Source organism: Microtus pennsylvanicus, chromosome 5 (genome assembly GCF_037038515.1).
Source record: "Microtus pennsylvanicus isolate mMicPen1 chromosome 5, mMicPen1.hap1, whole genome shotgun sequence".
Classification (NCBI taxonomy): domain Eukaryota; kingdom Metazoa; phylum Chordata; class Mammalia; order Rodentia; family Cricetidae; genus Microtus; species Microtus pennsylvanicus.
Genome location: NC_134583.1, coordinates 81284556 through 81311895, shown reverse-complemented (window position 1 = coordinate 81311895; position 27340 = coordinate 81284556). Strand labels below are relative to the sequence as shown.

The window sequence follows — 27340 nt, the reverse complement described above, 5'->3', positions numbered from 1 at the left end:
AATAAACAGGAGGGTGGGTGGGGACAAGGCCCACACTGCTCTGCCCTTGGGAATGGCTGGGTGAGGAAGGTTGGGCTTTTCAAATTCCCCAGACTCATGGTTGAGAGGCAGCTTAACAGCAGATTGTCCCTGGAGAGTATTTCTCTGAGGATGGCAACTTGGTCCCCTCAGGACCTCCATTGCTGCCCATGGCACCTTGAGAGCACAGATGGACTGTCTGTCCATTTATCTGTCTGTTCAGCAGGGATGAACATGCAGGGTCACAAACTAGGGTAACATCTTGAGCCCTTCCCTCACTCCTGGGGGCGGGGGAGGGAGGTCATTGGCTTTAGAACCACATTTTAGACAATTGTCTCTACTGTTCCTATTTGTGCCAAGACCCAGATGCTTCTCCTAGGGTGTGTTGCTGGAGCAAACCGAATCATTGTCTCTGGCACACAGCATTGACTTTGCTACTCCCCTCTCCCTCCCCAGCTTTCGGGTCCAGGGCTCAGGCAGAGCATCACCTGGGTGCTCCATGTGTGTCTGCAGAGTCCTAAGGCAGGAGAGGCACAGGGCCCACAGCTCGTACTCTCGGAAGGGCCGGCCTAGCTTAGACAGAAGGTCCTGCAGGGAGAGGCTCTGTGGAAGAGACGGGTCACGTAAGAACACTCAGTCCACTTGGTGCCAAGGCAGGGTTTCCATGGAGGGTGACAGGTGAATAGTGACTCGGTTTCCACATGCAGCCTCCCCTGTGCAAGGGGCTGGAAAAGGGCTCCAGATTCAAAACTGGTGTGGGTGAGTGCATGCAGAAACTGGAGTCCTCACCCATGAAGTGGTACAGCTGCCATGGGAAAAGATGGCAGTTCTTAGAGAAAGTACAGGGAATCACCCTAAGGTCCAACAATTCCACTTTTAGGTTACCTGAAAGGAAACTGCGGTGGACAGTTGTCTGCCCAGGTTCAAGGCAGCACCATTCACGAGATCCAAAAAGGGGAAGAAGCTCAAACATCCACGGATGGATGAATGGATAAAGAAATGTGGTCCAGCCGGGTGGTGGTGGCGCATGCCTTTAATCCCAGAACTTGGGAGGCAGAGGCAGGCGGATCTCTGTGAGTTCGAGACCAGCCTGGTCTACAAGAGCTAGTTCCAGGACAGGCTCCAAAACCACAGAGAAACCCTGTCTCGAAAAAGCAAAGAAAAAAAAAAAGAAATGTGGTCCAGGGACTGGAGAGATGGCTCCGTGGTTAAGGTCATTTGATGCTCTTGTAGAGGATCTTCCAAGTCCCAGCACCTACACAGCAGCTCACAGTCATACATAAAGGCAAAACCTCAGTACACATAAATTAAAGCCGGGTGGTGGTGGTGCACGCCTTTAATCCCAGCACTCGGGAGGCAGAGGCAGGCGGATCTCTGTGAGTTCGAGGCCAGCCTGGTCTACAAGAGCTAGTTCCAGGACAGGCACCAAAAAGCTACAGAGAAACCCTGTCTCGAAAATCCAAAAAGAAAAAAATTGAAATAACGTTTAAAAATAAGAGAGAAGAAATGTGGTCCATCCATGGGACAGAATATTGTATAGTATTGCTCAAGCTTTAAAAGGAAGATATTCACTTCCCTGTGTATATGTGTATGTGAGTGTGTTGTGTGTGTGTGAGTGTGTATTAAAATACATAGCATAAAACTTAGTGTTTTAACTATTTCTAAGGGCCTGGCCCAGGTCAATAAAACGTTCAGGAGCTGGGCGTGGCACCTGTAATCCCAGCATTTGAGAAATGGAGTCAGGAGGACCAAGAACCCAAGCCCATTCTTGGCTCCATAGTGAGTTCCAGTACTGTTTGGGCGCCATGAGACAAGAAGAAAAAAGAGGAGGAAAAATCCCACTGTGTTGATTATTGGTGGATCTTGAGGAAACAAGCTAGACAACAGAACAGAAGCTGTTGAATTTCACACACAAGGTCCTATTTGTATGATTATAGAAGGCTATCAGGCTATGCAGAGGGATGGAGGGGAGTCAGTGTTCGTGGGAGGCAGAGCTCAGCTGTAGAAAATGGAAAACCTCTGGAGCAGTGGTTCTCAGTCTTCCTAATGCTGTGACCCTTTAATGCAGTTTCTCATGTTGTGGTGACCCCCAACCATAAAATTATTTTCATTGTTACTTCGTAATTGTAATTTTGCTACTGTTATGAATTGTAATGTAAACATCTGTGTTTTCCAATGGTCTTAGGAGACGCCTATGAAAGGGTCCTTTGACCTCCCCCAAAATGGGTCATAACCCCCAGGATGAGAAAGGCTGCTCTGGAGACAGATGTGAATGTCTTTAATACACTGGGCCATGCACTTAGAGGTGGTTGAGATAGTAAATTTTGTGTTTGTGCCTATTTTAACACATCTTCAAGTGAAAGAAATAATGGGGCCTAGAAGATAGCTCCTGCCTGGAGAGGCTACCCGGAGGTCTGGGAAGGAGGTCACCACAGAAGTATACATGTTAGCAGAAGCTTTCAGAAGCCACCACCTTCACCTGAGGTGCTATCCACTGGCTCTGGGCACAGGAAGGGTTGATACATTAGACAATTCAATCCTGTGGTTCTCCACTTACCAGCTCATCTGTTCTGCTTTTGGTGGTGCCCTTTATCCTGGGGTGGGAGCAATGAGCCTTGAAGCTGAGGTGAGAGCTCCCAGCTCTGGGGATCCCTATGTGGGAGCCTGAGATTTAGAGGGTTCTGGGTATACTCTGTCTGAGGCAGGTTGACCAGATGGTTAAGGTGAAAGCCAGGCTTACTGGTCTATTCTGTTATCTTCTGAGCTAGAGACCTCAACTCTTCCCCTTGGCAGTGCATTCTCCACCACAGGCCACCCAGCTACCCAGGCCTATGTAGAAGATGGATGGTGTGGTCGGGTGGCTGTGCCCTGTGGAGAAATGCTGGTGACTGAGCATATGTGAGCATCACAGGCCCAGACAGCACCGATCATCTGCATCACCGACCCTACACCAGACATCTCTTTAAGTAACCACACTACCCATAGGGATTCTTCAAGTTCTTAACAGTGTACAACTGTAATATACACCCACAGAGTCACCTGCCTCACATACTCCTCTCCTTTGGGGCAACAAGGCCTGGTGGAAAATAGGGCTGATGGTTCTAGGTAGACAAAAATGTATGCCGGGCCACTGGTTCAGGTGTCCTCACTCTGAGAAACACATGAGGATACAAGGGTTTGAGGAACACATTAAAAAACCAAGTGGGGGGGATAGCTGGGTGGTGGTGGCATGTCTAATCCCAGTACTTGGGAGGCAGAGGCAGGCGGATTTCTGTGAGCTCGAGGTCAGTCTAGTTTACAATAAGAGCTAGTTCCAGGACAGGTTCCAAAGCTACAGAGAAACCCTGTCTTGGAAAACAAACAAACAAGAAAAACCAAGGGGGAAAACATTCAGTGCTGTGGTCTGTGTCGCACCTGCAGACCCACACACTAGAATCATGCCGCTGTGGATATGAAGCTCAAGGGACCTAGTCTGAGGTAAAGGCTTGGGAAGTGATTGGGCCCTTGAAGCAGCATTACTAGATGCTGTCTACTTCTATTGTGGAAGGTAATGAACCATGGGGATGTACCTATACATGGGTGGACCCGGGCTGAGGAAGTTGGTTCTTTCTAGGGTGTCCTGAGGTGAACTTGTACATCTAGAAAGGCCTGGAGATCCATGCCTGGGGTGACATCCAGCCCTTCCCCCACTTTGCATGTAAAGTTCTCTACAAAAATAGGGAATCTGGGGTTGGAGAGATGGCGCAGGGGTTAAGAGTATTGTCTGCTCTTCCAGAGTTCCTAAGTTCAATTCCCAGCAACCACATGGTGGCTCACAACCGTCTACAGTGAGATCTGGTGCCCTCTTCTGGACTGCAAGCATACATGCAGGGAGAACACTATACAGAATAAATCAATCTTAAAAAGATAAATCTTAAAAAAAGAAAGGTAATCCAAAAGACACTCTTAATTATTAGCCAGGAGCGAAGGCAGGGTGGGGCAGGTCCTTTGTGAGCTGCACGTCCAGGCTAAGGACAAGCAGCCTTTGGCCCCTCCTACTCCACGTACCTGTTCTGTGGCTGCAATTTCCAGCTGTCCGGATCCTTCTGGAGTCTCCTCTTCACTCCTAGATGTTTGGTTTTCATGGTCTGAGTCTCCAGGGTCTACATGGCAGGGCAAAGGTTTGTACTCTACAGGTCCCCGGCTAGGAGACGAAGCCTCCAACTGCCCCGAGGCCCCCGGACTCCTGTGCGGATTGCGGCCTGCACTTGGTGCCTTCTCCAGCTGGACTCCAGGGTCCTCCTGCTCTGGCCACAGTCTGCTTTTAGACTGTGCCTTAAAGCCAGAAAGGCCATTTTTCCCCTCCAGGAAGAGCTTTCTGGGGTCTGGGGAAAAGAACTCAGATACGGTCAGCTGGTTTCTTGAGCTGGTCAGTGACAGGCAGAGGGTGCTGGCCTCTAGGCTTTCTTGCGGTAGCCTGGGAAATGTCTGAGCCTTTTTCAGCCGGCTTCGCCTGAGGATGTCTTTGTCCAGCTCACCCAGGGGGCACCTCGCATCCAGGACAAGGTTGGCCAGCCCTTCTTGTCCTGGGCTTTCACCATTTCTCATGGGGGCCGACAGCAGTGGTTTGGGGGAGGGAGCTCTGGGACCCTGGCAGACCTCCTCCTCTCTGGAGGCTGGAGGCTGGAGGCCCCTTGATGAGGACAGTGCCTCTGGATCAGTGCTGAGGTCTCCTGGCATCTTCTTGGGCCCCACATTTCTTGGAGCAGGTCTTCCCCTCCATGTGTTCTCGCTGAGGTCTGAACAGAAGGCAGGATATGGTTACTGCAGGGAAGCTTGGATCAGGAGCCTGTGCTAGGGTGGTATCCTGAGAGCCACCCCTGACCCTGTCCTACAGGGAAGCTTGGATCAGGAGCCTGTGCTAGGGTGGTATCCTGAGAGCCACCCCTGACCCTGTCCTACAGGGAAGCTTGGATCAGGAGCCTGTGCTAGGGTGGTATCCTGAGAGCCACCCCTGACCCTGTCCTACAGGGAAGCTTGGATCAGGAGCCTGTGCTAGGGTGGTACCCTGAAAGCCACCCCTGACCCTGTCCTACTCATTACCACAGACCCCTCCCCAAAGTCCTGTACTCCAGATTCCCACTCCTCCCCTCAGCATAGGCACCAGAGGTCCCCAGTATCTAGACTCACACGGCTCAGCCAGTTACAGTCTCTGAATGGAGGCTTCCGGGTCTCCCTCTTGACTGAGCTTCCCAGGGGATCAGCTCTTGCTGTCTAATTACTGTATCCCAAAGCTCCTCATTTTTCTATTGTGATTACAACAACCACTCCCTCAAAGGAGAAATGAAGTCTGGTGGCAGGCATAGGGCACACAGTCTTCTACACACAGGACATGTAGCACGGTCTGGCACACATGCTATGGCACATAGCCTTGTACACACACACACACACACACACACACACACCCCGTGGCACAAAGCTGCATACATGGCACAGAGACTCTGCTGCCTGTTTTACTCAATCTTTTGTCTATGGCTTTGCACTCAGAAGTTACCCTCTCTACTGTTGCTGGGGTGACACTGGCAGCCACTAGGGCTGCAGCATTACAAACACTGCTGCGTGCTTGTCAGGGAGGACCCTCCAGCCACTCTGAGGCTCTGGGTGGTGGTGGAGGCCAGCATGATCCCGAGACTATGAGTTCCAGACGAACCGCAACACATTTGCATGTAGAGAGGTAATGCATCCGACAAGGCTGGCTGGAGTCACTAAGCCCGAGTTTGAAAATGCCAGTGTGTGCCCAGATTGTACGTGTGTACATGTATGTGGTGTGCAAGGGAATGTGCAGACCAGTGTGCACACTTACACTGGAGTGTGCAGTATCAACAGGCATTTGTGAATTTATATGTGCAGTGGTATAAACATGTGAGCGTGTTTGCATGGGATACACATGTGCTGGATTTGAACACGTGTGCGACTGTGAGTGTGGTATTTATATGGTGTATGTGAACATGAGTAAAGGTGCATGTTTCTATATGTGCATAGTGCGTGCTTACTTCTGTGGGTGGTTGTGGAGGGGTATACGCATCCATGTGCACATGTATGAATGTATATGTATGCATGTGTAGGCATAGATGTGTAGGTAGTAGCGCTTACCCTGGAATGCTCCGAAGGACTCGATGGAGAGCACCCTTCTTCCGATGGCTGAGAGACTGCGACACAGGCGGCATGAGGATGCAGGCTGCATTTTCTCCTCGCACAGTGCTATGATGCTCTGCAGGTACCAGGGTGCCTCTCAGGTGTGCAGCTCAACAAGGAGGCCTATCCTCCTAAGACCCACCCAACCGCACAGCTCTGGGATGGCACCCATCACCCCCAGATCAGATCACCTGTTTCCACATGCACTTTCTGGTGCATTAAATAAAAAAAAAAGCAAGGCATACATCCTGGCAGAAAAAGAAGATTCTGTTTCGTCCCTGATAGTCTTTAGTAGAAAATGTATAGCAAAAACCAGGTTCTATTTCAACACAAGGCATTGCTGCATTGCCTCCAGAGACTAGCCAAGAAACCTGGCTGAGGTTGCAGGGTCTGGGCTGTGTGTGTGTGTGTGTGTGTGTGTGTGTGTGTGTGTATGTGTGCAGCTTGCATGTCCAGCTGGGAGCTTACCTCCAAGTCTGGCCGGTCCCTGGGGTCTTCTGCCTGCATCTGGCTCAGCAGTCCCTCCAGGTCTGGGCTCAGCCTGGGCTCTAGCTCTGGTTCTGCCACAAACTCCAAGGCAGCCTTCAGTGTGGCCCCCAGGGAGTAAATGTGAGCCTGTGGTACCAAGGAGTGTTAGTACCTGCCCTGCAAGAGACTGCTTTCCCCTGCCAAGACCAGCAAGTCTGCCATTCCTATGGTTGGTATGCTCCCTGGGCCTGCTGCCCAAGGCATAGAAATCCTGTTTTCCCCAGCTACCTATTTTGCCTTAGGCGTTCTTCACAAACAGCAAGTGAGCAGGAGAAAAAAAGAGTTTCCTTTTGGTTTGAAAGTTGGCATTGTCTGGTGTGTGCTCAGGAGAGTGAGGGAGGGCTCTGTACAAAGCTGGGATACCAGGTGTGTGGAAGGCCCCCATAGGTAGGTGTGTGTGTGTGCACAGGCGCGTGTGCATGCAGAGAAGTCAATGTTATTCCAGAAAGACTAGCTTCCCTTTCAGTCCGCTTACAAAAGGAAATCATGATTATGTAGTCAGACTCTTATTTATTTTTAAACTTTTAATTCACAAATAACCATCTATATTTAAGGGGACGATAAAATGTCTCAATGTGTGCTCATTGTGTTGACTTACCTGGTTTTCCTATTTCTTAAAAATCCTGCTGTCATAATGACTGGATTCCTGTAGGTTTTGTTACTATTATAAATGGCGCACTGAAGTTACATTTCTACCTTGAAGCTATCGATACAAAGGAATCCATTTACTTTGGGCTGTGTGCTGGTTTCATACATCGGAAGTCTTTTGTTCTTTCAGGCCCAAGTCCTGTGTGCACCTGCTCGGGATGCAGCCCCTGCTGTGTGCACCTGCTCTGGATGCAGCCCCTGCTGTGTGCACTCTGCTCAGGGTCATTGTCCTCTGCACTCTTAGCCGGTGCTGGGATCCTAACTGCCCTGACCACACTGCCTTTCCAGCCCTGATAACCCCATAACCCCGTTACGTTCTGTGAGGGGAATATGGGTGAGGAGAGGGGACTGTAGGCCTGCCTCTCCTGTGCAGTGAGTATCAGCATCCTTATCTTTAAGAGGTAGTATTCACTCACTACCCTGCCATCTCCCCGGCTCCTTGTTCCCCTGGAACTCATCCTGCAGTCTGTAGCCTGAAGTCTACCCGCTCGCAGAGGCCTCCAACCCCTTGATTTCATCTCAGCTTGGCTCACAGGTCCCTGACTCATAGTCTCTCATCTTCATCATGGTCCTCTGTGTGGACTGCGGTCTCAAGCAAATGGCGGGTGACAGGACTGAGCCCTCCTGGCTGGTACCACAGGAGCCCATCAGAGTGACAAAGGCAAGAAAATGGCCTGTGCCTTTGGAGGAGGGGACAGTGCAGAGACTGGGGGATTGTTAACTTTTGGAAGCTAGGCAGCCTGAAGGGGTTTTGGATAAGGGGGCTGGCCATACTCAGTTCTGAGAAGACTGGCCACAACAAGCCTGGGAAATTCTAGAACATGAATTGGGGAGATGGTCTCAGCAGAAGAAGAGAGAATCCGAAGGGGTGGTTAGATGGTGCTTGGAACACGGAGGGTCCAGGGTGGATACCTGGATAAGCGGGGGCACTGAGGCTCAGAGGATACCTCCTGCTGTCTGTCCTCTGTGGGGAGAACATGGAGAGGAGTGAGAGGAACCGTTCTGTAGTGAGAAAAGATCCAGGTCAGGAGGAGAAGGGAGTAGGGTCTGGGTCTGGAAGGATAACAACATGGACGGTGGAGCAGAGCTATTGTTGTGGAACAGCAAGTAACAGGGGTGAGCAGGTGGTCAGCCTGGCCACAATGGGAAACCTCTGTCCAAAGTGAGGCCATTCTGGAGACAGAAGGCTGACTGTGCAGCGTGGGTCTATAGTGGCAGGCTCTGCAGAGCCAGAGAGGAACAGCACAGAGATGAGCTGGTGCTAGAAGGTTCCAGAGTGGGTGTACCTGAGCCAGAGTGTCTAGGACACACACTTAGGCTGTGTTTCTGTCACTGTTTGCATCACCTAACTGCTTAGGGCTTCTGGCAGTCCCCCGCAAAGGGCTCCAGAGCAAAGTTAATCTGGGGCACAACAGAGACCCAGGGCATCTTGACTCATGCTAGGGCCATATGTCCCAGAGTGGACATGGAACACTTCCCAGGACATGCAGAGTCTCTCCATAATCAGGGTTGGGTAGAAAGGACCGAGGTTCTGTGCCTAGAGCATAAGGGAGTCGCTGGCCATCCAGGGAACTGAAGCAGCTCAGAGCCCTGGGGCCCCTCTCTGACACACATCCCCAGCCTCCTGTTTCTGCTCTGGCTAAGGACACAGGTGCTCTGCAGTCAACCCTCCAGAAATCCCCTCCCCACAAGGCTCATCTCCCAAGGGGAGCCCCTCGTCAGGATCCTCAGGGTTCAGTGGCCACTTGCTCTGCAACCATGGGAACATACCGCCCTTACAGCAAGAGCCCCCACTCTCCTTCCTTAGAGGCAGATTCAGTGCATTTCGATGGCTACTAGGGTAAATATGTAGGCAAATAGATAAATAAAACAGAATGGAGGCCGCAGAAGATCCGGACAGATGGATGAATGAGCTGAGCAACGTGGAAAAGGCTGCCTCCTAACCGGGGAACACGAGGATTCACAGAACAAAGGAAACCTGCACACACTCTCTGGTAGGCATGCAGGGGACATCGCTTCAGACACAGCCTGACTGGGCCAGAAAGTCAAAGGAGAAAGACAAAGATGCATGAAAAAGCCCCAGTGTGTTCAGAAATAGGAAATGATTATAGAGAATGAACGCTTTCCCGTGACTACACTCTCATGGCAGCTCGCACCAGCCCTGCTGAGTCCAGCCACAGGAAGCAGGAGAACAAGGATGAGATCAACATCTCTGTTCCGTGTGGTTGGACAGTCACCGCGCGGGTGGGGGCGCCATTTTCTCACTGTGATGACTCCCTTTGGCTACTGATTGCAGAGATCTCAGTTTTTGAAAAGTTATGGGTTTGTATACTTGGCACACGTGTGCCTTCTGTGTTTGTGTCTTCCTAAAAAAGGAAAGCCAACCTATTCACATAGCTGAATAGCTCCTGTACTGAAAAAAAAAAGCCAGAAGCAAACATAACGTGACAAAGCTCACACACCGGGGAGACTCCCAGCCAGTTGACAGAAGAGGATGGAGGTGGATGAGCACGTTCCCCCTGAAGTGAAGGAGCAGCCATTGAACTCAGGGCGAACAAAAGAAAAGAGAGAATCAACTAGGGGATGCAGAAGGTGTTCTGGAAGAACTAACAAGGTAAACAGCCTCTGGTTAGATCGGCAGCAGAAAGAAAGAGAAACCAAAGAAGAACATCCAGGGCGCAGGAATAGGAAGTCTGTAGACATCACAAGATGCACAGGGCATCACCTGCACCTGCAGTACATTAGGCGCATGTTTTCTTCTGCTGTAGTTATAAAAAAAAAAACCAACTATTGTGGAAAAAAAAGGGTGGTGCTATAACTATTAACAATTGATGGTAGTTCAAAATCATTCACAAAGGAAGCCGAGGTTCTTTTCAATGAGCCTTTCCAGACTTCCAGGGCATCAGTAATATTATTCTTGTACAAACAGAACAAAGAGTCAAACCCAGAGCAATCACAAAATCTGTGCTGGCCAGAAACATTTGTAGGGTGGAAAAGTACCAGCTGCCATAAAAACCCCAGAAGAGCCATAATAAGCACTGGTCAGTCAGAATCAACAGTACCTAGGAGAGACACAGAACTTGCTCAGGCTAGATTTTCCTAAGTGGGGAAGGGCGATACTATTAAGACATAAAACTGTACACAATGAAGGAAATGACATGATCATTTCAAGGGGACAAAAAGAAATTTTTCATAATCCGAACTATGTCTTCATGGTAAACCTTGATAGGTCAGAACAGATAGAAATTCATGTGGTCAGGCCAATACCGTCCACATGGTTAGGTCAGGGTCATCAGTTCCCTGAGGCAGCATGGGTGGTCTCTGCACCAGGCTAGAATCTAGACACTAGATGCTGCTCTCGCTGAGGACTGGAACAGAAATAAGCTTTGTTCCTGGAGGAGGCAATATGAAACACTGCTGGTGATTTGATCAAGGGGGAAAAAAATGAAAAGAACCTCAAAGTTGCTAGAAATAGCCGCAAGATTCTGCAAGATGTTTTGATATTAAAGTGGATAAAGTCAACAAAGGAACAGAAAACTGAAAATAAAAACCCAGTGAATGGTAGTTCATGTGCCTCACAGATAGCTAGGACATAGAGCTGGGAAAATGACCAGCTATCTGCAGAAAAAGATGAAATGATTTCTATCTCATACTGGGTGAGGAAGAAAATCAAACGTCACTGATTGGGCCATTATAGCATCAGCGTATATAGGACCATCACCGGGTACGCTAAAACACACAGCTTTGGCTTGTCAGTCACAGTTTAGGGAAGCTAAGGAAACCAGCTTCGGATGGATTCGGCGTGAAGACTAGAACTTCGAAACTCTTGGTGGAGAATGTCAGTGAGCATCTGTTTGACTTCAAGGCCAGGAGGTCTGTTAAGGATACAGAGTATCTTAACCGTGGAAGGAGCACTGGTCACCGTTACTCTGTTGTTGCTGAGAAACTGGGCAGGTGTGCATCCATTCACCCGTGCATTTGGAAGGTTGAGGCAGGAGGATCACTTGAATCTAGGAGTTATGGACTAGCCTCGTATGCAGGTTACTTTTCTATCAACTTGACTCAAGCTAGAGCTATCTGAAAGAGGGGAACTTGAACTGAGAAGATGCCTCCGGAAGTTTCGGCTGTGGGGCAGTTACTTCATTAGCGGTTGATGGGGGAGGGTCTGGTCTATCGTGGGTGGTTCTATCCTTGGGATAGTGGGCTTGGGTTCTGTAACAAAGCAGGCTGAGCAAGCCATGGTATGCAAGCCAGTAAGCAATACCGCTCCATGGCCTCTGCATCAGCTCCTGCCCTGATTGAGTTCCTGTCCTGACTTCCTTCAACAGTGGAAGTGCAAGCCAAATAAACCCTTTCCTTCTCAAGTTGCTTTGGTCATGGTATTTCATCACAGCAATAGTGACCCTAACCAAACCAAACCAAACAAAACAAAGAAGCTCTCTCCCACAGTGGACACAGGCAGACATTGGATCCCCTGGAACTGGAGTTAGTGACGGTATTAGCCACTACGTGGGAACTGAGAACCATATTTGGGTCCTTTGCAAGAGCAGCAAGTGCTTTTAGCCACTAAGCTTTCTCTCCACTGCCACCCCCCCTCCCCGCGCCCCAGAGGCATTTCTTAAGGGTAGTGAACACCCATAGCCTTTTCTGGCTCCTCCCACAAGTCACTGGTGAGACTCAGAGGTCATCTGATTTGACATTGCAATAAGTGAACTCAGTACCAACCCTGACAGAGATAGATGTCTGGGGCCACTGCTCCCAAACACCCACGTGTTTTCCAGTAGCCACTAGGAATGAAAGCAGGGTGCAGCGTCCACATTCCAGCATCCCGAGTTCACTGCGAAAACTGCTAGCCCAAGGTCGTGGGCAAAGAAAATACCCATGACAGCACAGCAGGTCCCCAAGGAAGCCCTCCACCGGAGACAACCTATTACACTGAGGCCACAGGACTATGGTAACAAAGGGAACCCCAAAGATGAAGATGGCAAGAGAGTCACCACTTACTAACGCTTACCTCAAAGGTGTTTCCTGTCAGGTCAAACTCTGGGGGCACAAAGGCACCCTCGGGGTCATCTTGGAGAAAAAAAGAGAAGGCGTTCTGATCTTATCCTTTGGTGAAGAAAGCATCCCACCAATCAGAGCTCAGACCTTGGGAGCCTCCTGGGACAGCCCCGAAGGAGGCTGCATTTCCTGGAGCCTCCTTCTCTTTGCTCAGGCTGATGTTCTTAAGGAAGGCTGGCTGGCTGTAAGCATCTGAGGCAATAGTACACCATTCTTAAACCAGAAAAGGTCCAAAGGAGAAAAGGAATTTGTTTGGGTTCTTGAAAAAGGAACCCTGGGCTCTTCTTAACTTGAGAAAACCAAACTTTCCCTGGAAGGAGCCTAAAGGGTAGCCGGTCTACCAGGCCAGATAAATCCTGACTTCAGGCCCCTGCATGAACTTCCTGTAGGTTAGGAGTGCCAGCCTAGGGGGAAAGTGACCCAGGCATCCTCTTCTGAGGAAGGCCTGAATAGAGCTCTTCTCCCTGAGGGCATGCATGACAGTCAGGATGGTGGCTTACAGGGGCCACCCAAACACAGCATCTAGTCTCCGTTTCTTCCTCTGTGCTGCCTTGACCAGAGGATCCCCAAAAGGAAACCCAGGCTCGGGCCCTCCCTTACGGCCTCAGCTGCTTGGTGCTCACACCCAGCTTCCAGGTCCTTCCTCGATGCTGCACACGGTATCCCCGCCCCACCGCGTTCCCCTTTCTCCTCACCGCTGAGCTGCTCCATGAAGCACACGTTTCCACTGGTGTTGAATGCCAGAGTGTCAGGCGTGATGCACAAGGTCTGGAAGATGGCTGCGTGGGCGACACTCCGCATCGACAGGCTGCATTCTAGGCACACAGCCCAGGCCTCCTGCTCGCTGAGACCTCTGTCCCGCAGGGAGAGGATGTCAGCCAGAGACACATTTTCCTGCCAAGACAGGCTTGGTGTAAGCCCACAGAGGGCTGCCCCAGAAAGGACCTAGTACTCCGTGCTGAGACTAATGCTCCAGGAAGACAGAGGACTCGTGGTGGTACTTCACTTATGGTCAGCGAAAGCATCTTAGGTCAAGCTCTTTTCAGACAGTCATCCTACTAGTCCTTGAATGTCACGGCCAGGGAGCATTTGATGAAACCACCGGTGTGCTGCCCAGAACAGGCACACACATATTCACACACACTTGAGTTCACATATGGACATGCATACTTAGCAAAAACACTCCCATACAACAATACACACTGCTATACACACTACACGCACAAGCACAGCTACAGTTGCCCACACACGCTCACACACACCTGGACTCATTCATACCAGACTACCTTAGACTGCAAGCGTCTTGCCCGGCTGCTGTCAAGTTCCTAGCATCTCCTGTGCTCATGTGTTATAGGAGTTGGTGAGCCTTTCTTCGGGAGTCGGGCTGGGGGCCGGTGTGGGCAAAGGATGTAGATACACCTTGTCTGGGGGAGTAGGCAGAGCCTTGACTTCTCCAGCTGTGGCCTTGGGACATGGGCTGCTCAAGTACAGGCAGATGACAGTTGTTAAGGGTGTCTGCCTCTAGCTGACATTGTAAGGCATCCCCATGATCACAGGTCACAGATGAGAAGACAGAGCGGTTAAATCAACCTAACAAGCAACCAGCCAAATGGATGAAATCAAGAGCAGGATGGATCCTCAAGCTGCTGGCCTGAGCCTTTAGGTTCTATGTGGGTGTTAGATCCTGCATATCCACAGGCCGTTTCATTCCTGGAACTCAAGGTGGGGCTTGGGGAGGTCACATCCCTAGACCTCCTACTCCTGCTCTCTAACTGTTAAGCTGATTTTCTAACCAGGGCTCAAGCCTGTGGTTTCTTTGTAGTACCAAGGATCCCTCAAAATTCAGGAGAATGCAAGCTCCCAGTGATGCCTGCTGAACTGCCTGCTGAACATGGCTGCAGAGGCACACACATACACCGCACACACATGTGTACACCATCCCTCTACATCTTCACACAGGAATGTGCATGCACAGTGGGTAGTAAGTACATGACAACATGCTTGTACATGCATATTCATGCAAGCCTACACAGACACACACATGACGTAGTACGCAGCCTTGTAGACCCTGTGGGGCTGAGCTGTGTAGGAGAAATGAAGCCAGCTCACGACGTGAGTCTGAGTCAGACCCACGGCAGGGCCTGCCGGCACCCCACTGCTGCTGCTCATGCTGGCCAGCAGGTCTGCCTGCTCACAGCCATGACAGGATGTGCCGCCAGCAGAAGGCGGCCCTGCCAGACTTGCTGCTTGGCCATCCTGCAGCCCACATCACTGCCTCCTACTTAGGTCTGTTAGGAAGACACTCCTGAAAGTGGGGGGGAGCCTGGTCAGAGCAGCTGAAGGCCTGCGTCCCTCAGTGTCAATCTGTGGTAGGGGTATAAAACTTGGGAAAGCAGGAGCCCGGGGTCATTTGTATTATTCTAGGATGAACTCCACGGGCCCTGAGTCATTGCTTCTGGCTGTGGTCAATGCTTTCTCCAAGGACAGGATGCTCAGCACTTCCACCCATGACACCCTCAGGTCAGGGTCTATTTCCACATCTGCAGATCCTGTTGGAACTCTGCACTAAGAGCTGAGGGACCCCAGGTCTGAATTCTGAACTCTGGGGTCACCTGCCTTTAGGGACTCCAACTGCTCCAGTTTTGCTAGGTGGGAGAAAAGACTATCTTTTGCCTAAATCTACACCACTGGAGAGGAGCAGGGGAAAGTTTTGGCTAATGGGCCAGGGACAAGGGTGACAGACCGGGAGGGACCCTGTTGTTCTCCCCCATGGATAGGAACCCACCTTGAGTGTCTTCATTAGCTTCTTCAAGGTGTTACCTGGAGATATGGTAGCCAGTCTATCTGCCACACAGCTCAGTCCCCAGTGAAATGTTCTCAGCCAGCTGCAGGCCCCTGACTTTGGCTTCACAAGGTATCATAAACAGGGGCCATCATTGAGTTGATCTGCTGTGAGTCCCAGTAAAGGTCACCATGCATATGTGGGGCTGGATGGCGTTCCCATGCCAAGCACACTAAGGGTCTCATGCAGACCCAGACATTGCAAGCTCCAGGCCTTGTGGTCTCATACAACTCCTGCCATGGAAATCAGCTGACGGCTTGATCTCCAGCCAACTCAGTGGCTCCATTTCCCTTATAGAGGCCCATGTTCTCGGTGGGTGAGAAGTTCCTTCACAGTCCAGCCTGCCCCTCACCATCCTTATCCTGGTGGCACTTAAGGGCGTGGGGTGGGGATCACCTATAGAATTTCCCCGCAGGCAGGATGATCAGTGCTCTGCCTGCAGTGTACTGGTGAAAGCTTAATCTGAGCTTGGCTGAAGGGATGAGACCCTGGGGACTGGGGGCTGTGCTCCAGGGAGAGACACTTCAGCTGATCTCTGAGCTCCAGAGGCCAAGCCCTTATCTGGTTACCTCAGAGTGCCCTGCTTAAGGGTTTATATGCACTCATGAGCTCCCCTTCCTCTAGACAGACTTGGAGCTGGTTTACAGGGACTCTAGGGGTCATTGTGCACATTGTAAGTACGTTTATAACCAATTAACTTTTCAGCTTATCATAACAGGACCTGCCAACAGAAAACTCAAATTGATGCTGGCACCATTTGTTGGCAGTCTCAGTTTGTGAGCCTCAGCCAAACCCCAGCAGGGAGGCAGGAGCTTGCAAGGTGCTCTGTGGGTTGTGTCTGCCCCCAAGAGCCCACCCTGCTGGCTCAGGGTTCTTTTCTGGTTTTAGGTTGCCTTCTGCTCAAAGCCCATTTGGAAACATTATATAGAGTCTAAGGGAATGGTGGGGGAAGTTCCCTTTTTAATAGTAGATTTTCTGCTGTGGGTTCCTGTTCATTTTCAGTCCCCAAGGCCAGCCCAGCAGCAGGAGGCATTTATTTGGTTGGCTTGGAAACAGTGAGAACTCTCTGCTGACACCTAATGTTGCTTGCCATCTTCATCACCAAACCTCAACAAGGCCAATGATATCTCCTACCTCTTGACCAGCACTACTGGACCCTCAACCACAGCCACTTGGTGCCTGCCTGCCTTCCTGCCTTTCTGGCAGCTATGGCTCCGCCTACATCCAGCCTTACTGGTTTGTTTCTGAAACCATTTTCCACGTCTAGAAAGGCTGATGTTCCATTTTGAATCTTGGAAATGCCATCTCCTTCAAGAATTCCGCCTTGCATAGCTCCTGGCCAGAGCAACTTTACTGTGCACCCAGGGTCTTCTTGCTATATCAGTTTAGGAGAGCAGGGACAGAGCATGGTTTCAGCCTCCACAATGTAGGGGGACACGCTGGCCCATTCATGGTGAGCTCTAAGTGTCCAGCAGGTTTTCTCATAGGCACACGGCTTGCTCATATACCATGCTTCTCTGGAGAAATCGTTAGGATGCGGGCATGGGTCTTTTCATAACAAGAAAATGTCAAGATGATCTCTGGCCAGCATTTCCCACTCCCGCCACAAATGAGGGGCTTGCTCACACATACCACGGTCTACTGTGTCACCGCCGGCCTTGCTAAGGCATCATGGTAAGGCCTTCAGTGAGCATGTTTAGTTCTCAATCAGCTATCAAGAGGTTAGACAGTGCATTCCCAAGTCATTTGGACTTTCTTTGAGTCATGACAGGGTAGAGATATTCAGGGGCCCCTAGAGGCTCCACAAGGTTCTATTCCTTAGCTGTAGGGGTGAGAATTCTGATGGCCCGTATACTCTGCACGTATCTTTGATCTGACCTCACCTCACCTGCACAAAGGCTGTCATGGCCTGGGTGGCACAGGACCCCAAGGGGTTCTCCAGCACTGAGCTTCAGAATGGCAGCCCAACTCTTTGCCTCCCTCCAGACAGTTTTCAAATGCAACCAGACACAGAAGGCCGTGCCAGGTACAGAGTCATGTGACCCTGCTGTACGTGAATTTACAAAACCTTAATGGGGACTGAGCCGATTGCAGAAAGCATAAAATCTGGATCTCAGCTGTATTCTTAGATACAGGACTGTGTTGGCTCGGGGCCAGGCCCCAAAGACTCCTATTTTAGAGAGTAAGTTTTTGTTGTTCAGTTTCTTTGCAGCACTGGCTGTTGAAGCCAAAGCCTTGTGTACACCAGGCAAGCACGCTACACCTGAGCCCCGTTACCAGCCCCCTCCCATTTATAGGAAGAAAAGTAGCACTCTTGCCCAGGTAAGGGCCTCACTGGACTTCCCACTGAATGCCACCGAAATGGGGGAATTCCAGCTCACGCTCAGGACTCACCACAGAGGATAGAAACCTGACACGTTGTGTATACAGCAACTCTCCAACCCAGAGGGACGGGGACGGTCCTAACACAGAAGGTGCCAGGGACTGGTAGACAGCATGCACTCTGGGTGCAAGGCTCAGCTTCAACCTGTGGCCCTGCGTTGATCGAGCAGTACCGCCACCTCAGATGCCAGGCACGGAGTGAGCCCTCCAAGCTCAGTGGATGATATAAAAAGGTGCAGGGGTTCTCAGATCTGCTCCTGGCGCTAACCAAGAGCTGAGGCTCCCATAGACACTCTAGAACATGTCCTGTCCTCCAGCAGTGTTTGAAGGCTGTGTGCCGAGGGCACCCTTTCTCTCCCATCAAAGCCAGGGCGATGTCCAAAAGGTTTATTTATTCCCTGGCCTCTCCTCTCTGCAGCCTTCAATTGCACCAAAACCAGGCCACTTCAGGGTGGGGGCAGCATCAACCCCAGCACTACTCAGTGGGCCCTGGAGGTGGGACAGGCAGGAGCTGTGGACGTTTATTCTTTCAGTGCCCACTCCTCCAGGGAAGGGGTCCAGTAGAGCTGTCAGACCCCTGGCTTATGCTTCAGGAGGGCTCTGGCCAACTTTCGCTCATCAGATGGCTAGGCCAGCTGCGAAGGTGGGTGGACGGTCTCTAGTACCAGTGTATTCAATGGCTAAAGAGTGGTGGATTCTTCCATAGGGATTCCAGAGCCTGCATTGGAAAGGTCTCCCCAAAGCTCCTGGCTTGGAAGGATCTCCCCAAAGGTTCTTGAGGGAGGTCAAGGTGTCCCTGGAAGCATTTTGGGGGTCTGTTTGCCACGCTTTCCCAAGACGTGGGGTTTATGCCTGGCCATCATCTAGGAGCCTGGGGGCGGGGCACCTAGCTTCTCCAACCAGGAGGGGCTCCACGTAGCCCAAGCCAGTTCCCCAGTTCCGGACTAGAAGCTCTCAGGGGACTTGGGGGAGGGAAGTTCCCCAGAGCAGGAAGCACCCTCAGCGCTGGGGTGGGGTCTCATCAGGCATTACCAAGCTCACCTGCTTTAGCACTAGGCCAGCTGAGGAGGTCAGGAGTGTACCTATTGTCCCTTACCTGCCAGGAGCCCCAATCCCCAATCTGTTCAAGGATTAAAACCAGGAACCCACCCCTGCAGCATCCAACTTTTGCAGGGACAGTCCCCATTGCTGTCCCATATAGCATTCCAGCTGTTCTGTGACGAGTGGGGCTGAGGACAGGAACCCTTAGCAATCGTTACCCCAGGGGCCAGAATCTATACAGCAGGAGAGCTGTGTTCTCCCCTCTCTACTTCCCCATCCCTCCAAAGGGGTAGGTGGGTTTCTGGGACCAACTCACCTCATCCTCCGGCAGGGTGGGGAGCGGCTCAAAGTCGTAGAAGTCCAGGTCCTTGCCATCTTCCTCGTAGAAGCCCCGGGAGGCTGGGTCCATGGCCTGCATCTTGGCGCTTAGCAGGGCCTGCGCGCAGGTTGGAACTCCGGCCCTGGACCACGCTCCGGTCTGGAATCCCCTCCCCCAGCAGGTTTCCTCTGGGTCAGAGCCCCTCTCTGGCGGGTCCTTTCTCCGACAGATCTCCAAGCTGGCCGCCGCCTCTGTGCCTGCCGGGCTGAGCTGGGCACCGCCAGCTACGCGCGCCTGGCCGCCATGGCAACGCGCCCGCCGCCTGCCGCAGTGTCGCCAAACGGTGGCGCGGGGACGCCTGGGGCGGGGCCGGGGGTGGCGCCCTGAGGGCCGTGGTCACTGGCGGGCTGGGGCCGACTTTGAGCTCCGCAGATGTCTTCGACTACGTCAACCTCCGGGGTGCACCCTCCGCCTGCCTGCGCTGTCCGTGACAGTTCGGGGCGGAGTCACTCCGTACAGCGGCTGCCTGGGGGGCTGCACCCACCTGGGCTCACAGAGGATAGCAGGGTTGAGCTCACCTAGACCACACCGGACCCCAGGACTTTCGCAGTTCCCGCCCCACCTAGTAGTCCAGGGGCGGGGTTGCTGCAGTCACCTCCAGCGGTAGCTGCCAGGAGGGAGTCTGGGGCAGGTATTAGGTTCCTCAGCTCCTAGTGCCTTTCCCTTGGCTGGGTCCTGTGATGGGCAGGGAGTCAGGTGTTCACCCCAAGCACAGCAAAGGACTAGATTGCTCTCCCAAACCTGGCAAACGGCAGGCATTGATCCCCTGCACAGGCAAGTTTTTTAGTTTACGACAGTCTCCCCAATCTTAGGGAGAACCTCCTGAAGGGCCCCTTACTTTGCTGGCCCTATATCAAGATCCTAGCCTGGATAGGCACGATAGTAAATTCTTTAATATGTGCTCCTTGAATGAAAGAGGGTGGGCTTCTAACCGGTCACGCAAATCCCAGGGTACAGCACACGCTGGGACACTAATCCTCAACAGCCTGCCCTAAAGGCTTCCAATTATTGGCCATTCATGAGCTTGTAGCCAGAGTAGGTGATGGAGGGTGCTGGAAGCTTGAGCTGGAGAAAAGCTGGCCTGCCGACTCTGCTGATACAGGTTGGGGTTAGGAGGGCAGATGTGGCCAGCAGACCCTGCTCCAACCCCTGGGCTCCAGCTGTAAGGAGTCCTCTGCTTTGGAGACTGAGAAGCTGCCAGCTCCCTTTGCTCAAGTTTTGCTACTTCTCACCTACTCTTTCCCCCAGCTCGTGCCTCCCTGGCCTGTGCTCTCTCCACAGTCCGTGCTCCCTGTAGCTTAGTGCTTCCCTCTAGCCCCATGCTCTTCCTATCTGTGCTCCCTAAGAAGTGCATTCCTCACCTGGTGCTGCCCCTCCCCCCAGTTTGTGCTTTTCCTTTCTCCCGAATCCCTGCTGTCTTGGAGAACCTAGGTAGATATGACCACAAAGAGAAGGCTCCAGGGTGGTTATCGAGGTGGGACTTGGTCAGGTGGTTTCACAGGTGCCCTTGAGCTCTGGGTTTAAGGAAAATGCCTAACATTGACTGGAAGGGGCGGAGATAACCCCAGACTTCGGGGGTGGCCACACTGTACCACTCCTGGCTGTCAGGCACAGCATCTACATTAGGGAAAAGTATATCCAGCTTAGGTGAAGTCTGACTATAGAGGCTGACTCAGCTTGGGCTGCAGCAGTTAAATCTGCTCACCAGGTCCTTGTCTTCTAAGCTGAGTAACACCATGGCCCCTTTGTAGGATTGGAACATGAACATTGTGTGTGGGGGGGGTGGTGAGGAGAAGACTTTGGAGGGCCTGGATCTACTTTAAACTATCAGCTACTTTCCTGAACATTTGTGGTGTTTGGCCTTAGCTGGAGGTTTCATTACTCACTGAACGAACATCTGCCGGCATATTTGCGTTGATGGTGAGCTCACTGCTGGGGAAGGTTGTGGTCCTGGTCCTGGCTCTCCGTTGATGGGGAAGCTCTGTTAACCAATCACACCCAGTTAAGGCGTGGCTACTTGGAACCGAGGAAGAAAAACTGAGAGGGACAAGGTGCGCGCGCTCTCTCTGCGCGATTCCCACCGGACACAGAGGAAGTCGGACTCCCCATTCTTTTTTTTTTTTTTTTTTTTTTTTTGGTTTTTCGAGACAGGGTTTCTCTGTGGTTTTGGTTCCTGTCCTGGAACTAGCTCTTGTAGACCAGGCTGGCTTCGAACGCAGAGATCCGCCTGCCTCTGCCTCCCGAGTGCTGGGATTAAAGGCGTGCGCCACCACCGCCCGGCCGGACTCCCCATTCTTGTGCCATGAGTTTCCCACTAAAAATATAATTGTTATCCTTAGCTGGCCTGGTTATTTCCCATATAGAGCTCATTCGCAACACTCGGTGCTTTGCACACTGTAGGTGCTTACTAAGGTTGTGTGAGGGCGTAATGCTGGAGGTCAGAACAAGCTTAGAATGGGCAGTCCACATTATTAGCTGATGAGCAGATGGTACCTGAATGGCCAAGCGGCCTCTGGAGGCTCACGCCAGGAATAGACCACGAGAATGGCTTCCTCCACTTGTCGGCCCCTGTTCATGCCGTGTGCCTGACATATGCTCGATATTTTCCTCCTAAGGCCTATCCCAGGTAGTCAGTACTCCGGAAAAGTGATGACTGTACCTTCAGGTGCCTGATCCAAGCCATGATTTGATGCACTCTGGCTTTCTGACAGCCAGCTTCTTCCCTTTTTGGCTGGTCTGCTCATTCCTTACCCGTCCTATTGCTCTTTCCTGCAAGACTGCCCCACTGCTTGGAGAGCTTTGCCTACTGCTGTTCGTGGCCTGAGCTGTTCTCCCTGCCTGGGGGTTGCCTCCTGTGGCCTCCTCCTGATCTACCCCCTCCACCAGGTATATGAGACCCTGACCTTTTCTTCAGAGGTCTTGCTCTGTACTGGTCATATTCAGACATGGTCAGGATTTATCTTGTCCCATGACCCCACCTGTCCCCCCCCAACCTCCTGCCTGACAGAGGCCATGTTTACTTCGTGGCAGGACTCAGCCTGACCACTACATCACACTACACATGGTGGCAGGTGGAATGGGAGTTTCAAAGTTTGGCTCTCACTTTTTTTTTCTTATAGGAATTTTGACAAGCTGCCAAATCACACGTACGTTTTGAAGCCAATATTCATTTTTTTAAAAAAAAATAAAAATGCAAAGAATATAATCTCCAGTGTGAGGTAAATATTGATATTCTGAAACAAAACTGTTAGTCATTCTTATAAACACATCCAAGAGTCTAAGTCCCAAAGAAGCTTTGGTGCCCACTATCAATCATTCAAGGATCCCAGAAGCACATGCCTCCCTAGTCAGAACCATCCTGACACTTTTCCTCCAGGCTCATTGCAGGCATCTAGCTTTCCCAGAAGTTGATCTTGCTGTCATGTTTCTATTCCAGACATTTTTTATAGATACCTTATCATCATTTGCTTACTCCCCTAGCATTTACACTTTGGTTTCCTGGGACTATAGATCCACTTTATGAGAATACAGTGCTAGCTGGCTTCGGGGCATAGCCTACATCTACTCCTTTGTAGCCACGATGGAAATGATGACACACACAAGGACAGAAGTCTCCAGCTCAACTGCTCATCCTGGAGCCAGCCTTAAGGAGGACATTCCCAGGAGCCCGGTGTGACTTCTCACCCCAGCAGGCTGTAAGCCTAGGTGCCCATGTGGACCTGTGGTGAGAATATACATTCAGGAAAGCAGAGGCTGGAAGAGCAGGATGCACTCCCACCCAGACACGCTCAGGTGCACGCACCTGTGCCCCATGTTTCTGTTTCTGTGTGTTTTCCACCGCAAGCTGATGTCATCGCCTACAGTAGCATCATCTGCCCGTTTTATTTTTCTGTTATGTGGACTGGGATCTTACACGGGTCATGTGGATGCCTTGGTGAGGGGCCTCTCGTGTGATGTTTCTGAGAGTCAGTCATGTTGTCGAGGACTCGTTCACTGCAGTGGCTGAACTGGATTCAGAGACAAGTAAGCTTTGGGCACCATGTGTTGAGATGAGTTCTTTGCCGTCAGCTCTCCCAGTTTGATATTGTTGAATCAAGTGTGTTTTATTTTTTTCTGTCAAACAGCACCATTCTGTCCTCACAATGGCAAAAATTTCTATACACAGAATTATCTTTTCTTTGTATGTCTCTTAAAAGAATGTCTTGGCCACGGGTTGGGTAGATGACTCAGCAGTGAAGAGTTTGGTTTGGTTCCCAGGATCCACCCTGGGCACAGCAATCATCTGTAACTTTGGTTCCAGGGGAATCTGATGCCCTTTTCTGGCTTCTACAGGCACTGCATACATGTGGTACACTTAAAGAAAGAACACAAAACACACAAAAAGAAGTCCTTGGCCATATTTGGCAATTCAGAATTAGCTATTGTGCCCCAGAAACCTGGATTTGATGGGATTGCATTAGGTCCGATTCCCTACAAATCCTCCTAAACAGTCACCATTGTTGTGCGGTGTGTGTAAGCTTGCGTGCTATGACAATGAGGACGGTAGAACAACCCTGTGGAGTTGGTCCCCTCCTTCCACCTTTATGTGGGTTCCAGAGGTCAGACGCAAGTTGACAATCTTGTGCAGCAGGTGCTGTTTATGGGTCGGGGGTCTGCAGGATCTCACTGTGTAGCCTTGGCTGTCCTGGAACTCACGATGTAGATCCGGCAGCCTTTGAACTTGTGAAGAGCACCTGCCTTTCCCTTTCTAGTGCTGAGATGTCATGGCTGGTGATAAGTTTTTGCTAGTCTTCTGCTTTAGGAGCATGCACATCTTTTTGCATTTTCAGAGCCTCCTTGTGTTCTTTTGATTACATTTTGTAGATTCCTGTGAAGGGATTTATGCATCGCTGACTATATTATTGCTGATATTTGATGTTTTGTGGTGTTATTGCAAATGGGATCTTTGTAAAAAAAATCTGTAAGTGGATGACTGTAAGTCTTAGGTTTGATCCACAATACTACAGAAAAGTTAAAGAAGTTCTGTTTTGCATTTTCCTATAAAAGCAACATATGTTTTTATGCTTTTGAATATGGCCTTAGTTTTTTATTTCTTTCTTTTCTTTCTTTTTTTTTTAAGATAGCATTTCTCTGTGTAGCCCTGGCTGTCCTAGGCCTTGTTCTGTAGAACCAAGGTGGCCTCAAACTCAGAGATCCGCCTACCTCTGCCTCCGCAATGCTGGGAATAAAGGTGTGCGCCACCATAGCTGGTTGTTAAACCTACTCATTAATTTTGATCTGTAGATTGCCCTGATTTCCTATGCAAGCAATTGTATTATCAGAGAATAGAGAATTTTGGGTTCTTTACCAGTAATTCTCATCATGTGTCTTTCTCTACAGTTCCTGCCGAGACCTCCTGTGCAATAATTGAGGAGAAGTGGTAATAACAGTCTTTGCTGAGTTCCCAGAGTGAAAGCAGACAAGATTTCTATTTTGCCAGGAAGGATAATTTTATTGTGGGTTTCTGTAACTCCATTCAACAATTTAAGCTCTTGTCTACCACTGATTTGCCTAATGCATTAAAAACGGGTTTTCTTTATTTTTATTTTCTGTGTATGAGTGCTTTACCTACATGTGTTTCTATGCACCATATAATATCTGGTGCTTCTTGTTGCAGGAAGAGCTGCTGTTCGTCCTGGCCGCCCGGCTAGCTTAGTACCAAAATAACCACACAGAAATTGTATTAATTAAATCACTGCTTGGTCCATTAGTTCTAGCCTCTTATTGGCTAATTCTCTCACATCTTGATTTAACCCATTTCTAGTAATCTGTATATTGTCACATGGCAGTGGCTTACCAGGAAAGATTCATCATGTCTGTTTCTGGCGGTTCCGTGGTGTTCCTCACCTACTCTGCCTTCCTTCCTCCCAGCATTCAGTTCTGTCTTCTCCACCTACCTAAGTTCTGCCCTATCAGGCCAAAGCAGTTTCTTTATTCATTAACTAATACAAGCAACACACAGATCAAAGGACTATACCAGCTTCCAGAGGCCAGAGATGCTGTCAGATTCCCTAGAAATGGAGCTAGAAATAGTTGTAAGCTGCTATGTTGGTGCTGGGAATTGAAACTGGGTCCTCTGGGAGAGCAGCTAGTGCTTTTTTATTTTATTTTTGTTTTTCTAGACAGGGTTTCTCTGTGTAACAACTCTGGCTGTTTGGAACTTTCTTTGTAGACCAAGCTGGCCTCCAAATCACAGAGATCCACCTACCTCTGCCTCCCAAGTGCTGGGATTAAAGATTTGTGTCACCAACACTAGGGTGCAGCCAGTGCTCTTAATTTCTGAGCCATCTCTCCAGTTCCCACTAATGCTTTTTTTTTTAAAGAAAATCTTAAGACCCTGGATTTCATCAAATATGTGTTTAGTGCCTATTAAGATGATTGATTATGTTTTCTCTTTTGTTCTGTTAATGTTTTGGGCTATACTGACAAATGCCTACTGTTAAACTAATTATATATTTCTGGAATAAATCCATATGAATAGGATATGTTATCTTTCCCGATATTGCTGGGCTTGGTTGAATAATATTTTGTGTAGGCTTTTTGTACTTGTTTTTATTGGCCTACATTTTATATTTTTATAACGTCCTTGTCAGATTTAATTAGAAGATTATGCTTACTCATGAGTGGTTGGATAGATTCCTTCTTTTTCTGTTCTTTGGAAAAGTTCTTGTAAACTCATATTATTTCCATCTTAAATGGCTGGTAGCATTCTCTGATGAAGCCATCTGGGCACTTGGACTAAGACACTATTTTTCTTAATGTGAAAGTTTCAAATTACAGCGTCATTTCTTTAAGAGTTATAAACTGTCTAACTGTTCTTGTATTTTCTTATGATTCTTTTGCTATATTCTTTCCTAGGAATTCTTCTGTTTTATTCAACTGTTTAAACTCACTGCTGTATGGCTAAGTGTACTTTGCATTCTTTGTGTCTCCACTCCCTTCTCGTTCTTCTATGGAATCTGTAGTGATAGCCCCTGTGACTCATGGCATCTGTAGCTTGTGCCTCTTTTTTGTTCTTCTGTTGTTGTTTTTTGAGACAGGGTTTCTCTGTGTAGTCCTAGATGTCCTTGGAGCATATTCTGTTGACATGGCTAGTCTTACACTTACCAAGATCTACCTGCCTCTTCTTCCTGAGAACTGGGATTAAAGGAGTATGCCACCACTGCCTGGTGCTTCTTCCTTTCTTGATCAGATTTGCCAGGGTTATTTTAATTAATTATTTTTTTCAAGGCAGAGTCTCACTAAGTAGATCTGGATGTTCTGGAACTCACTATGTAGACCAGGTTAACTTCAATCTCAGTGAGATCTGCCTGCCTCTGTCTCCTGAGCACTGTGTTTAAAGGTGTGTGCCACCAGACCCAGCTTTATTAATACTTTTAAAGACTATCTAACATGTATTTATATATATTTTGTGCTCTTCTTTATTATTTAATTTCTTCTAATTTTGGTTAATTTTTATTTTAGAAATTCTTTAAAAATTAAAAAATAATTTTTATTTATGCATGTATGTGTACTTGATTATATGTGAACCATGTGTGCACAGGTGCCCGTGGAAGCCAGAAAAGCATAGAACTGGAGGAATAGGCATTGTTGGGAGCCACCCAGTGTGGGGTCCAGACCCTGTCTACTGCAAGAGCAGCAAATGCTCTTAATCACTCTACTTTTACAAATTCTCGAGGTGAGTGCATAACTTACATATTGACAGCTTCTTTCCTCCTCTTCTCCCTTCTCCACCCATTTCTTGATGGTGGAAGTTACAAAGTAATCCCACACTAGTTCAGAATTATGTATAATAAAAGGCTATTTATTTAGGGGAGACTTACAGATCACTGTCCTAGATAACAGTCCTCTTCACTAATGGGGAACAAGAACAGAGTCTAGCAGTCAGAAGCAAGAGAGAGAGAGACTGCACGCTTTACAGCAGCATTTATAGTATAAGAGACCATGCCCAAGTCTTCACAGCACTGTATCTTAAAGGCTATTGGCTGAAGAACTATAAGGAGCTCCCATAGCACCTCCCTCTTTTGTTTAAATAAGAGAGTTTCAAACCCAATACAAAACTATATACACTAGGAACAGATATCAAGTATAAGATTAGAATTACAACCGTCATAAACAATATTAAGCAAGGAACGTATTCTAAATGTTTTAATAAACATTCTATCCTAAAGAGTCTAAGTCTTGTATTGAAAATGGCTTGGCTAGATTATAAGAGGACAGTAAATATG

General features: G+C 49.5%; 1 protein-coding gene across 1 annotated transcript in view; it reads right to left on the bottom strand.

Annotated features, from left to right (window-relative positions):
* Nucleotides 1-19457, bottom strand: part of Kndc1 (kinase non-catalytic C-lobe domain containing 1) — a 47713-nt gene extending 28256 nt beyond the window's left edge. The window contains exons 1-7 of the mRNA XM_075972670.1: nucleotides 19011-19457; nucleotides 13125-13323; nucleotides 12383-12441; nucleotides 6661-6807; nucleotides 6151-6268; nucleotides 4066-4796; nucleotides 507-621 (exon numbers count right to left, since the gene is read on the bottom strand). Coding sequence (XP_075828785.1) covers nucleotides 507-621; nucleotides 4066-4796; nucleotides 6151-6268; nucleotides 6661-6807; nucleotides 12383-12441; nucleotides 13125-13323; nucleotides 19011-19112 — 1471 coding nt within the window. The 5' untranslated portion in view covers nucleotides 19113-19457. The remainder of the gene's footprint in view (nucleotides 1-506; nucleotides 622-4065; nucleotides 4797-6150; nucleotides 6269-6660; nucleotides 6808-12382; nucleotides 12442-13124; nucleotides 13324-19010) is intronic.
* Between the last annotated feature and the right edge of the window lie 7883 nt (nucleotides 19458-27340).